Source organism: Lolium perenne, chromosome 2 (assembly GCF_019359855.2).
Source record: "Lolium perenne isolate Kyuss_39 chromosome 2, Kyuss_2.0, whole genome shotgun sequence".
NCBI lineage: Eukaryota > Viridiplantae > Streptophyta > Magnoliopsida > Poales > Poaceae > Lolium > Lolium perenne.
The window spans coordinates 79,709,440-79,723,154 of NC_067245.2; the positions used below are offsets into that span (position 1 = coordinate 79,709,440).

Consider the following 13,715-nt stretch of genomic DNA (forward strand, 5'->3'; position numbering starts at 1 on the left):
CTGCCAGCCCTCCTCAACTACATGGCTATATCTCTCATGCTTCAGCCACATATTCTCAAAACGAAATGGCCTTTCAGTCCCTCCGCCATGCAGCCAATCAGATCTTTTAATATTAATAAGTAGGCAACAATGGTCAGATGATGTAGTCTGAACATGCTTTACTGTCGCTTGGACTTTTGGATTTTTGAAAATTTTCAAAACCTCATTCTTTTATGTTTTAAAAAATTATGGTATTAAATATGTAGATAGATTTAGACACGAGGAGTGTAGTCAAAAAAGTCCCATTAAAAAATACTTTGTATTTTGGAAAATACAAAAAAGACAAATTTCTGACTATAAACTGACTCCCAAAATATAACGTATTTTTTGACGAGACTTTTTTGATTCCAATCCTCGTATACACATATATCTACATATTTAATGTCATAATTCTTGAAAGCAGAGAAATATAAAAATCTGATATTTTCAAAAATCCAAAAGTGAAGGGAGCACTGACTCCCATGTGCACAAAATCCTTGTCCCCTATCCAGCCTCACTTTAATATTATTGGGTACTGTTGTTTATTATTCCAAGTGAATGGCAATCCCGAATAACCCATGTCTGTAAAACGGCAATAATCAACAGCTTCTCGAAATCCTTCCATCATCCACTCTTGTCTCTCGTTTCCACCAAATTGTTCAGAAGCACATAAGATTTCATTAAAGTCACCTGCGTAGATCCATGGATTATCATATTCTCTTCTTAAGAACTGCAACAATTCCCAGTCTCTCCTCCTTCTAGCTCTCACAGGACCATGTTGCCCGCATGTTCAGCGGCCATGTTGCCCGCATGTTCAGCGGCCATGTTGCCCGCATGTTCAGCGGCTCAAGGCTCATAACTTCGCAAACTTTGCGAACCAGTAATGAAACCTAACTTTATACATACAGGTAAAAAAGAGCCACGCTACAAAGGCTAAACACTGGTATCAGAGCGCGCTAGCAGGGCCGGCTCTGGTCCAGGGCAAGAAGTGCGACGGCCCGGGGCCCAGTCAAAATAGGGGTCCATTATTTCTGGTATAGTGCATATATAGGGAAAGGTAGAGGGAAAAATTAGGCCCATCTGGGCCTTCAGGCTCTCTTCTCTAGATTGAATCAGGGAAACGTCTAGTTGTCGATTCATTTTCTCTGGACTCTCGGTCGAATCATGCATCGCGTGGAGGCTCCGACGCTGTATTCCCCAATTAAGCACAACACGATCATCAGGAATTGGAGAGAGGGAGCCGCGCGCGGCTTTGCTATGGCCTGGGTCAAGTTCGCGAGGTAATTCTCGAATCACAAATTCTACGAGACCTTACAGAATTATTACTATATTTTGTGTGTGTTCAGAATCAAATGTCTCAATCCGCTCACCCATTGTTTTCTTTCTTTTTACAACACTTAGCTTCTCCCATAGTTTCACTTATTACTTGTTAATTGTCAGTTCACTCAGTTTGTCACTATGATGCTGGTTTGAACAAAGGCAAGAAAAATTATCACATATTTTACTCAAATATTATGGGGGATAACAAGTTCACAATAATTTTATCCATATATGTATGCAATCGATTTTTTCGTCGTTGGGCCCATTTATAGAGTTCGCCCTAGGACCCTCCAAATCCTAGAGCCGGCCCTGCGCGCTAGGTTCATCTAGATTAGGAAACAAGGAGGGCAAAACCTATACACCGACCAGGTCGGTGGCTACCGGCCACCGCACACCCCTGGTCGGGTATGGGCCAGGCCCATTTATGTCTGTTTAGTCTGTTGGAGTTCGTTTTTTCTTTTTTTTTCTGGTTTCTTTTTCTGTTTTCTTTTCTTTTTTCTGTTTCGTTTATATTTTTTCAGATTCGAAAATTTTAATTTTTAAAAATTGTTCAAATTCAAAAATGTTCAAATTTGAAAACCGTTCAAATCTAAAAACTATTCAAATTTGAAAACCGTTCAAATCTGAAAACCGTTCAAATCTGAAAACCGTTCAAATCTAAAAACCGTTCAAATCTGAAAACTGTTCAAATTTGAAAACCATTCGAACGTGAAAAAATGTTCATATTCGAAAATTTTCAAATTTTGAACAAAAAATAAAAAATGTTAAACTTCAAAAATTGTTCAAATTTCGAAAAAAATCTAAAAAAATGTTTCAAATTCGAAAAATGTTCAAATTTTGAAATATTTAAATTTCAGAAAAAACTAAATTTGAAAATTCCAGATTTTAAAAATCGGTTTTATAAAGAATCAGCTTTTAAAAAACGTAAAAGGAAAAATCGAACAGAAAAAATGAAATAGCAAAAAAAAACTGGGAATGTTGGGCCGGCCCAACAACCCGTCTGGGGGGTGTGCGGCGCCTGGTCCGCACCGACCAGGTCGGCATACAGCACCCCCCAACAAGGAGCGCCATGTCCTCTCGAGGTTCTCTGAAAAAAGGAGCAAAAGAAAAGAAAAACTGAAGTTCGGCCCGCGACCACGAGCAGTTGCAACTGGCAGAGAGGGTCGTTCCGTGTGTGCGGCTTAATTAACTCGCAAAGTCGTCGTCGTCGTCGTCACACGTATCTCCGGCCCAACTTTAATTTGGTGGGTGCGATTGCGCGAACGTGCGTGCGTGCGCTGCTGTATCCATCTTCTATCTGCCAGGACTCGCCGTCTCCCTCCTCCGCTGCTCCGTGTCGCCAATCGCCGTTGTCGGTGGCGCAAGAGCAGGCGCGCCGAGGCTCGAGCGAGGGACATGGCGGGGCGCTACGATGGGGGCAACCCCTTCGAGGAGGAGGACGTGAACCCTTTCTCGGTAAGCCTCTTGCCCAGAACCAGGATCCCTTTCCGCCATCGCCCGGATGCTGCGGATCTTCTTCCTTTCCCTTCTCCTTGCCGCGAGCCTACGGCGAGGTGCTCGCTCGCGTTCGATCTGAGCATGGCGCAGATCTAACCACGCCTCGCCGATGGATAAACCCATCCATCTTTTCTCTTCTTCGTCCAATCTTGCCGTCACCGGCGCTGCTAGTACTCCGCGGATTCGCGCTGGTCTGATGATGCATTGGTGCTAAAACCCTCAAATACGCTCTCCAATTTGAAATTCGTGAGTGATTTCTTGGTAGGAACAAACGCGTGGCAAGGCTGGCGGGCAGTCCAACTTCGGGGGCGGCGGTGCGTTCTACATGCCGGTATGGTGTTCTACCACTGAATTTGGGGTTAAATTTGCCCTTAACTGCCGGGTGCTCACCACTGTGTGGTTTACTTGTTTTTGACTGTAATGTAGAATCCTAGAAACGTTGCTCCTGCGTCAAATTCGCGGCTTTCGCCCCTTCCCCCGGAACCGGCAGATTTCAGTGCTACAGTGGATATCCCTCTGGATTCGTCAAAGGTTTGTGTGATTTCTGCGGTTTATTTCTTTGCAACTGCAAAATGCACGTTGGGGCAAAATTGTACCTATGGCTTCCAACTAATGTGTGATTTGTGAATGCTCTAGGACCTGAAGAAAAGAGAAAAGGAGCTGCAAGCAAGGGAAGCAGAGTTGAACAAGAGGGAGAAGGTAAAATGCATATTTATGCAGTTACATCACACTTTAACTGTAGCTATCACGATAAATCAAGTCAATAACCGAGTTTGTTTGAGGCTTATGTTGGTTCATACTAATAGTGGTCTTCGGTGTGAAGTAATCTTGTGAAGCTTATTTAGGATCATCAGGCGTTGTTGGTTCCCTTTCAAATTCAGCTTTTTAGTTGCACGTTGTATTCCTGCCACTGTTCTACATAGTTATTTGAGCCAAAGGTTTTATCAGGTTCTAATCCCCTATGTTAATTATATTTGTTAGGAACTGAAAAGAAGAGAGGAAGCTGCAGCACGAGGTAAGTGTTTCCTCTTTCATAGATGACATAGCAGTTCTTTGTGATAATTTTGTTCCTATTTGCTCTGACAAAAATGAAGGATCATATAGTAATAGACTTGTAAAACAAGTATATCCAATAAGCATAAGAACCTTGCTACATCGAATAGTTTTTTTCATATTTACATTGAGTTATAGACTACTGTATGATAAGATCAAACTAGTCTTGGTACTTTTATTGTTTTATACTTTCTCCCTCTCTGCTAAGGAATTATAAATTTTTATCGTTATGCTTAAAATTGAAAATTTATTTGGTAATGGCACTTGTGTCTTGTATAACTAGTGGATTTTATAACATATCTTCTTTGAAAATGAACCTATTGTAATTTTTTTATTTTTTCTAGATATAGCATCCATTTGAAGATTATGCTGTCATTTTTCCAACAGAAAAAATCATCAATTGTTTTGTTCATGGGTAGCTAAACTTATGTTCCCTTATTCTGTTTGATTGTAGCTGGCATTGTCATTGAGGAGAAAAACTGGCCTCCTTTCCTGCCGCTCATCCACCATGATATTGCTAATGAGATACCGAGTCATCTGCAGAGGATGCAATACTTTGCATTTGCATCGTTTCTTGGTATGCTTCCTTCCAGTTTTTGGAATTGCAAGTTTTTAAAGTTTGTCGAAGAATTTTCTTCCTTTTCTTCAAATGTGATGATGTACAAACAATTTCTCCATAACTTGGGAGATGTTATTCGTATTTCAGAAAGATCCGTTTTCAGATGCTTAACCCTTTTCATCTGTGGGATATGGGTCGTTGGTATCATAGGCATGGAATTTTGTTCAACCTTCACAGCATGTCGCTAAAAATACTACCATCACATTCATTTCTTCAGCTGCCAGCCATATCATGGCTAAATAAATGGCCGGAGGAAATTATTAATGCCATTAAGGGCTATATTACTATATGCATGCATTGTCTCATGTATCAAGATTGTGATATAAATTAAACAGATTTCCAAAACACTGGTAAAAAAATTGAGATTGTCTTTATAGTATCAGAAGTCTGTATTTTATTTTCAAGTTTTATGGGATGCTAAACTATATACTAATATTTTTTCAGAGGTAGAAATGGTAGGTCATAATAAGAATAATCCTCCTTTACTACATATCAGCAAAACTAAGAAAGCTTTCCCTGGCATTGAATAGGTTTGGCTTGCTGTCTTTTCTGGAACGTCATAGCAGTTACTACAGCCTGGATCAAGGGGGAAGGTAATACTCAGCTTCTTTTGTTGTTCCATGTGCCCTATGCATCGGAATTATTTAATGTTTGAATACTGAACGGTTTATCCATGTACAGGTGTGAAAATCTGGTTACTAGCAATAATCTACTTCATCTCTGGGGTTCCTGGTGCATATGTGTTATGGTATCGCCCTCTTTATAATGCTATGAGGTATATGTTTGAAAGATATCTGTATTATTTTTATATGTTTCTTTCTTCCTCCTGGATTTTTGCATATGTATAAATAACATTCTCTTGCAACTTGTGTTATAGGACTGACAGTGCGTTAAAGTTTGGATTGTTTTTCTTGCTCTACTTGGTAAGTCTTACGAGTAGATTACTCAAGAATACCTTGGTTTATCTCTGTAATAATGTTAAATGTTTGATAATACAAAAAATACAATGCTTGGAATTTCTGTCTTTGCAGTTTCACATTATTTTCGTCGTATTTGCTGCTGTGGCACCTCCTGCTGTCTTTGAGGGGAAATCTTTGGCGTAAGTCTCTTGCTTGATCATATTCTAGCAATAACATTACAAACCGGAAACCGTGGCTTCCCATAGTACTTGAATTTAATACAAATAATTTGTGCTGAAGATAGTATAAGCAAGACAGTTGCATGCATGTTTTTTTTGCGCACTTTGATGTCAGCATATTTCAACTTGTAACGAGCATCGTATACCAAGCTTGGGTGCACAGTTAGTTTTAAAAAAAAAAGCTTGGGTGCACAGTTACCACTTGATTTTGGATTCCCGTAGCTGGACCCACCTTGATAGAGTTACTGAATTCTATTCATTCTTCTACACAAACATTAAATGTCCCACTTTAAAATTTTGTAGTCCAAAATATTCCTCGGATAGGTGGTGTGGAACTTTACAGTGGACTGATTTCTGTTTTATGCTTGTGCAGGGGAATTTTGCCGGCGATTGATCTCATCAGCGTGAATGCTTTAGTGGGGGTAAGTCAATCAGCCTATTGTTAGCCAGCTAGCAGTAGATCAGCCTATCATAGATGCATGGTTTTGAACCACCAGGACAGCTTCCTGAGCCGAGGAGTTTTTTGGCCGGCCAAGTAATTCATAAATCCTTGTGCAGATTTTCTACTTCATTGGGTTTGGATTGTTTGCCCTGGAGTCATTGCTCAGCATCTGGGTTATCCAGGTCAGTCTTCCGATGAGCAACCATTCTGATTTACTAAATATACTTTAAAGTGAATTGTCTGAGCCGTTTTGGCTTTATACGCTTGCAGCAAGTGTACATGTACTTCCGAGGAAGTGGAAAGGCTGCAGAGATGAAGCGTGATGCGACAAGGGGCGCTATGAGAGCAGCATTTTGACCTCAGACAATGATAGGTCTCAAGCGTAATCCCATGGATAGATCGCGCCGTAAACAAAAGCATATGTTTTCCTTGGCTAGTTGGCTCTGACTTGTGATGAAGTGACATTGTATGACTAGTCCACTTTTCTTATCAATATAGAGAATGTGCAGTTTTTCACAGCCTATGATGCATCCTGGCTGTGAATGCTCTCTATCTTGAGAGAGTATAGATACATAGAATTTACCCTTTACGATCTGGCATGTTAGCATGTATGCTGTAGATTGTTTTACTTCAGAGATTATCTTCAATTCTTCGACGTCCCCTTTGCTGGGGTTGTGGTTTTCTGCACACGCCTCACTACTCCCATCTAGTGCGTTCACAAGGTTATAATGATCTCAGGAAAAAATAGCCAAGACGTCTCAGTGTGGTAGACTCCCCCTTTTTTTTAGAGCAACAGGGATAGTCATCCCCGGTTCCATTGATCAGGCTCAACGAAACCCCAGGCAAAAGCAGGTTCAAACACTTGCAGATTTCATGCAAAAGCATGTATTTTTTAGAGAGAAACCAGAGATTGCAGTGAATGAGTGCTTTTCATTGATGTACTGTTCACCTATATATAGGCTGTGAATAGGCGTCATACATTGTCGGTTACATGATTGGCATCCCTTCGAAAGGGTGCAGTGACGGTTCCAAAAACACAGCGTTTGGACAACGCTAAATATTAACTGCTAGGTAGTTTTCCTAATGGAAATCCTAACTGCCTTATTAGCCTAATTATAACGCTAATTTATTCCTAACACTCCCCCTTGGACAAACGATGTCTTTGAAATCTTCTATGTCCGAAATTCTCCATAAGATCTCTTGAAAACTTGATCTTGATGGACCTTGATCTTGAAACTTGATCTTGTAAAATATATGTCCTCTAGAATCCTGTGGAAAAAAATATAAGGATAATATAGGAATCCGATATACCGTTGGTATAATAACTGTATTATTAAAACCTATATGAGAAATCCGCTGGAGAACTCATAAGAATACAATTATTATCGGATGATAAATACAAAGTTTAGTTTTGGGAAATTTCTCCCCCTGAACTTTGCAAATTTCTAAGTCGTCTCATACCAATGCCATGAATGCATTTTTGAAATGCAGCTGCTGGTAAAGACTTAGTGAACAAATCTGCAAGATTGTCACAAGATTTTGTTTGTAAAATATTTATTTCTCCATTTTTCTGTAATTCATGAGGAAAGAACAGTTTTGGAGCAATATGTTTTGTGATATTACTTTTAATATATCCCATATGCATTTGAGCAACACATGCGGCATTATCTTCATAGATAATTGTAAGGGTATTTTACCCTTATCCATTATTTTGGTATCTATGACACCGTGCTAGAGTATTTGGACTAATACATGCCTACAAGATGACTTTCAGGTATTAGCCAAAGAGGTATGATGGTGTTGCAATGGAACAAAAGGCAACGGGAGACCCCCCCCAATTCGACGAAAAATCAGCTAGTTTTTCTGAGCTTGGCCGGTCAGAGATCCGGTCGGACCGGCCCTGGCACCGGGCAGCCCGGTCACCAACCGGACCCCGAACCGGTGCCATCCGGGCGACATCCAGTAAAGAAACGAAGCCATCCGGCGTGCGTCCGGTCACCAGCCCGGTTTCGGACCGTGCTCGGTCCACGGCCCGGTCGACTGGCGCTGACCAGCGGCCCGGTCGGCCGACCGGGTTCTCATGCGCTGTGACATCCGGGCGACATCCAGTAAGCCCAGAAGGCTGCCCGGTCAAGTCCCGGTCACAGCTCCGGTTGGAAACCGGCCGGCCCGGTCTGTGGCCCGGTCTGACCGGGCTGTGGACCGGCCTGTCCGGCGCCAAATCCGGTTGACCGGGTTTTCTCGAAGAATCTGCTGATGTGGCAAGTGACCAACGGCCGTATTTAGAAGAACACTATAAATAGGTCTTCTCCTACCTCTGAACAGTTAGGCACTACACTACAAGCTGTTCTTGAGCTCTCTCTCTCATACTCCATTGCTAGAAACACCAAAAGCCTCAGATCTCCCTCCTCCTCCACCCAAACTCAAATCCCTCCGGGGAATCATTAGAGGAGGACCCGATCTACCGTTCTACCAAGCCAAATCTCATTCCCCCTTGTATTCATTGAGAAGCTTGCTTCCTAGGGTTCCTTGGAAACCCTAGGTAGGCAAGAGGAGTCCGGAAGCATCCGGGCTGTGGATTTGCTCCGGGCAAGATTGTGAAGGTTTGGAGGCTACCTCAAAGTCTACCACAAGTGAGTGAGCTATTCCTTCGTGGGATAGGCTCCGGAGAATAGGGTGAGCCTTCGTGGCGCGGGGAATCCTTCGTGGGACCTCCACTCCTCCAAACGTGACGTACCTTGTTGCAAAGCAAGGGAACACGGGAATACATCCTCGTCTCCGCGTGCTATCGGTTATCTCTAACCGAACTCCTTACTTGTGATTTAATCTTTGTGAGAGCCTTCGTGCTCGAGTTAGTTGTATCCTCATATAGGTTGTTTCACCTAGTTTGCATTAGGCTCATCTTTATATTCCGCAAAGCCTAATATTGCAAAGAAAGAATTAAAATTTGTAGAAACCTATTCACCCCCCCCCCTCTAGGTTTACCATCTCTATACTTTCAATTGGTATCAGAGCCTGGACTCTTATTAAGGGCTTCACCGCCAGAGTGAGATGGATAAACTCTTCGAGGGTCTAGATGAAGACTCTAACCTTTCGGTTAAAGAGATGAAATCTAGATTCTTGGCATATGAGGCCGAGAAGAAGAAAAAGGAGGATGAGCTACAAAACCAAATGGCAGAAATGACTGCCATGCTTAAGAACCTAACTGCGGGTGGAACTTCTAGTGGGGCTTCGGTCTCTAAGGAGTCCTACCATGATGTTAACTATAACTATCCTAGAAACACTTCACCCATGCCTCATATAAACCATAGTGGGACCGTTCCCCATTACGATGGAACTCACTTTCCACATTGGAAATCTGCTATGGAATCTCATATTCGCATTTGCAGGTGTGGAGCTATGGGAGCTCATTGTTCATGGATATCCGGAGCCACAAGATCCCACTCGGTTGACCTCCACCGAGTTCTACAACCGTCAACTCAATGCATCCGCACGTGACAAGATTAGAAGTGGCATCAACCGCAAGCTTCTTGATCAAGTCGATGACATTGTCTCCGCTAAAGAGTTGTGGGATCGGATCGTAGTACTACAAGAGGGAACCGATTTGATCCAATCAGCTCTCTATGAGACCGCAAAGCAAGAGGCCTACCAATTCATGATTCGAGATGGAGAATCCATATTTGATGCCTATGCTAGGCTTGGTGCTCTGAAAGTAAGGGTCAAGGGACTTGGTGTTGAGAAGTACAATGATGGATTTGAGATGAACGAAGCCTTCATAAAATCCAAGGTCATTGCTATGATTGCCGTCAAACAAGAAGACACCAACCTTGGACTCAACTTGCAAATCATGACCAAGAGTGCCGATCTCAACTCCGATGATCTAGTCTCCTATGTGGCCGCCAATGAAAGCATGGCCAAAGCCGGAAAGAGGCTCAAGGCAATGAACCGTGTTGATGAAGCCTCACACAACCATGAAGCGTCACACAACCTTGCTCTCAAAGCTAGAGCCGACCATGAAAGCAAAGAAGACTATGAGATTGAAGAAGATGAAGAGATGACTTCAACTAGTGACATTGCTACCGACTTTGCTTTCTTTGCCAAGAAGTACAAGGCAAAGTTCCCGATGCTCCTCAATGACAAGAAGAAGAAGAGAACTTGCTACAATTGTGATGAAGATAACCACTTTGCAAATGAGTGCCCTTATGAGAAAAGGGTAGACAAGCCAAAGTTCATCAAAGGGGTCAAGCCAAGATTGAAGCCGAACCCAATCAACGATCGGTACAAGAAGAACAAGGGAAGAGCTTTTGTTGGGGCCGAGTACTTGTCCGATGAAGAAGAGGAAGATGAGGAGAAGGAGGCCGGAGTGGCCGGTTTAGCATACTCTAAGCCCGGGTCACTCTTCACATATGACTACTCCAAAGATTACTCCACGGAGAATGATGTTGGCTCTTCCTTCATGGCAAGAACAACTCAAGATGATGACTCCGATGACTCTCCCTCCTCTCCAATCATTGGCTCTTGTCTTATGGCAAGGAAACCAAGGTAATGGAACCTCCACCTTCCCTATCTAGTGTTCTTGATGATGAAAACGAAGATCAAGAAGAATTAACTATGCTTAAGGAACTCTATGATGTTAGATGCACCCTTCGTGGTGAAGCTCTTGTCAAGTTTGATTTCTTGATGGACTCACTCAAAGAAAAGGATGAGTCCATTGAGGAATTAGAATATCAATTGAATGAGAAGGAACGGAGATTCAATCTCCTAAGACAAGAGCTAAAAACCGAAAGGTGCATATCTCAAGGCCTTAAGCAACAAATTGAAACTTATGAACTTGATAAAGTTAAGGACCTAGAAACTATTGATAGGGCTCAATTATTGACCCAAGAGCTCAATGCTTCAAAGGAGGAACTTGAAGTTGCTCATGCTTCTCTCACTAGGGATCTTGACCACCTTGAAAGAGCTAACAAGCTTGTCAAGGATGAGCTCAAGAAACTTGGAGAGAATCATGATCTACTTCAAGAATCCTACAAAAAGGCTCTTGGATCAATGAAGGATCCCATTGATGTTGAAAAGCTTGCTTGTTCCTCCATTTCCTTTACTAGTGAGCATGCTAAACTTGTTGAGGAACATGTTCGTTTACAAGAGGAACTTTCTTTGCATGTTGAGACCAATGCATATCTTGAGTCCTTGGTGACCAAATATGGTCTTGACTATCATCCTAATGAATCTTCTTGTGAGCAAGCATCTATTCTTGAGGAAAATGTTAGGCTAACAAAGGAACTTGCAAAGTTCACCACCGCCAAGAACAAGATGGGATTGGATGACCTCTTGAGTAAGCAAAGGTCAAACAATCAAAAGTTTGGACTTGGATATGTTTCCAAGTCTCACAAGAAGAAGAACTACAACAAGGAGAAACCCGCTCAAGATAAGAACAAGAAGGTCACTAATAATGGCAAAGCCTCAAAGGGCAAAGCCACTAGTGAGTGACCGCACGGGGCCAAACGATCACTATGCATTATTTGTTGATTATTATGGTGATGTCTATGCTAACTATGTTGGCCCTCCTAATGGCTATGCTTATAGAGAGTACTCAATTTGGGTACCAAAAGATATTGTTGCCATTGCAAAGGAACCCATTAATCGATGGGTTCCTAAATCCTCTACTTGATTTTGTAGGGGTATTCCTCCGGTGGTCCAAAATGGGTGTTTGATAGTGGATGCACCAATCATATGACCGGAGGAAAAGGTGTGCTTGATCAATTCATTGAAGATATCCACAAGAAGTCAAGCATTACCTTTGGTGACAACTCAAAGGGAAAGGTACTTGGGTATGGCAAGGTAGCAATCTCTAAGGACTTGTGCCTTGAGACGGTTATGCTTGTTGAACACCTTGGCTATAACTTACTCTCTATATATCATCTTGCCGATGCCGGTTACAATTCATATTTCACTAAATATTATGTGCAAGTCTTTAGGAGTGACAATCTCAAATTGGTCCTTGTTGGATTTGTGGAGAACAACCTTTACGTGGTTGACCTCTCGAAAGAGAGCCCCTCCTTCTCCACATGTCTAATGGCGGCCAAGCATGACGAAGGATGGTTGTGGCATCGCCGCCTTGGTCATGTTAACATGAGGAATCTTAAACAACTCCTAAAGGGTGAGCATATTGTGGGACTAACCGGTGTCTCTTTTGAGAAAGATCGTGTTTGTAGTGCATGTGTAGCAGGAAAGCAACTCAAGAAGAAGCATCCCATCAAGAGTATTGTTACCACATCTAGGCCTTTGGAGCTCCTTCATTTGGACCTCTTTGGGCCATCACACTATGATACTCTTGGTGGAAGCAAGTATGGACTTGTCATTGTTGATGATTACTCAAGATACTCTTGGGTCTTTCTCCTTAAGTCTAAGGACGAGACCCATAGAGAGTTCATCACCTTCGCCAAGAAAGCTCAACGTATGTATGAATCCGAGATCAAGCCAATTAGGACCGACAATGGCACCGAGTTCAAGAACTACACTATGCAAGAGTTTGTGGATGATGAGGGCATCAAGCATGAGTTTTCGGCGCCATACACCCCTCAACAAAACGGTGTTGTTGAAAGGAAGAACCGGACTATCATTGAGATGGCAAGAACCATGTTGAGTGAATTCAACTCACCCCACAACTTTTGGGGAGAAGCCATCTCTACGGCCGTCCACTACTCCAACCGGCTCTTCCTCCGTCCCCTCCACAACAAAACCCCATACGAGCTCCTTACTGGTAACAAGCCTAATGTCATGTATATTCGTGTCTTTGGATGCAAATGCCTTGTTAAGAACAACAAAGGAAAGCTCGGTAAATTTGAAACTAGAACCATAGAGGGTATATTTGTTGGATATGCGGAGAACTCTCACGCCTATAGATACTACAACCGGTCCTCCGGGACTATTGAAGTATCTTGTGACGTAGTGTTCTTGGAGGATAATGGCTCCCAAGTGGAGCAAGTTGTTCCATGTGTTGCAGGTAATGATGTTGATCCATCTAGTGCCATCAAGCATATGGGCATTGGACACATCCGGCCCATGGAGGTTCATAATGATGATCAAGATGATGGAGTAGATGTCTCAAGCACGCCACAAGTAGAGCCTAGCTCAACTCAAGCCGAACCATCAAGTGCAACTCAAGAACCATCCTCCACTCAAGATGAGTCTCAATCCGAAGAACAAGAAGAAGATCCTCATTCCATGGAGCAAGATCATGATGACGATCAAGAAACATCCTCAACTCATGATCAAGCTCAAGTGGTCCCTCATGATCAAGTACTTACAAGAGATGAATTCATTGATCATGAAGGAACCATTCGGAAGATCAAGGCCGCTACAAGGGCAAGTGACATGAAAGTGGATCAAGTCCTTGGTAGCATCTCAAGAGGAGTGGTAACTCATAGACACCATGCATTACTTATCACTTATTGTCAACATCATGCTTTTGTGTCTAGTTTTGAACCACTTAAGGTACATGAAGCCTTGGTTGATCCGGATTGGGTAATTGCCATGCAAGAAGAATTGGAGTGTTTCACTCGTAATGAAGTATGGTCTCTAGTTGAGAGACCCAAGGATCATCGCATCAATGTCATTGGGACCAAATG

At 42.5% G+C, this 13,715-nt stretch overlaps 1 protein-coding gene across 1 annotated transcript; it reads left to right on the forward strand.

Moving 5' to 3' along the window:
• The first annotated feature begins 2,569 nt into the window (after positions 1-2,569).
• Positions 2,570-6,605, forward strand: LOC127333057 (secretory carrier-associated membrane protein 1). The gene is made up of 13 exons (XM_051359374.2): positions 2,570-2,793; positions 3,101-3,166; positions 3,262-3,366; positions 3,472-3,534; positions 3,817-3,850; positions 4,343-4,465; positions 5,038-5,100; positions 5,189-5,282; positions 5,385-5,430; positions 5,539-5,606; positions 6,019-6,067; positions 6,204-6,269; positions 6,358-6,605. Exons 1-13 carry the CDS (start codon positions 2,734-2,736, stop codon positions 6,442-6,444), a joined length of 924 nt encoding a protein of 307 aa, XP_051215334.1. The 5' UTR covers positions 2,570-2,733; the 3' UTR covers positions 6,445-6,605.
• Positions 6,606-13,715: the final 7,110 nt, after the last annotated feature.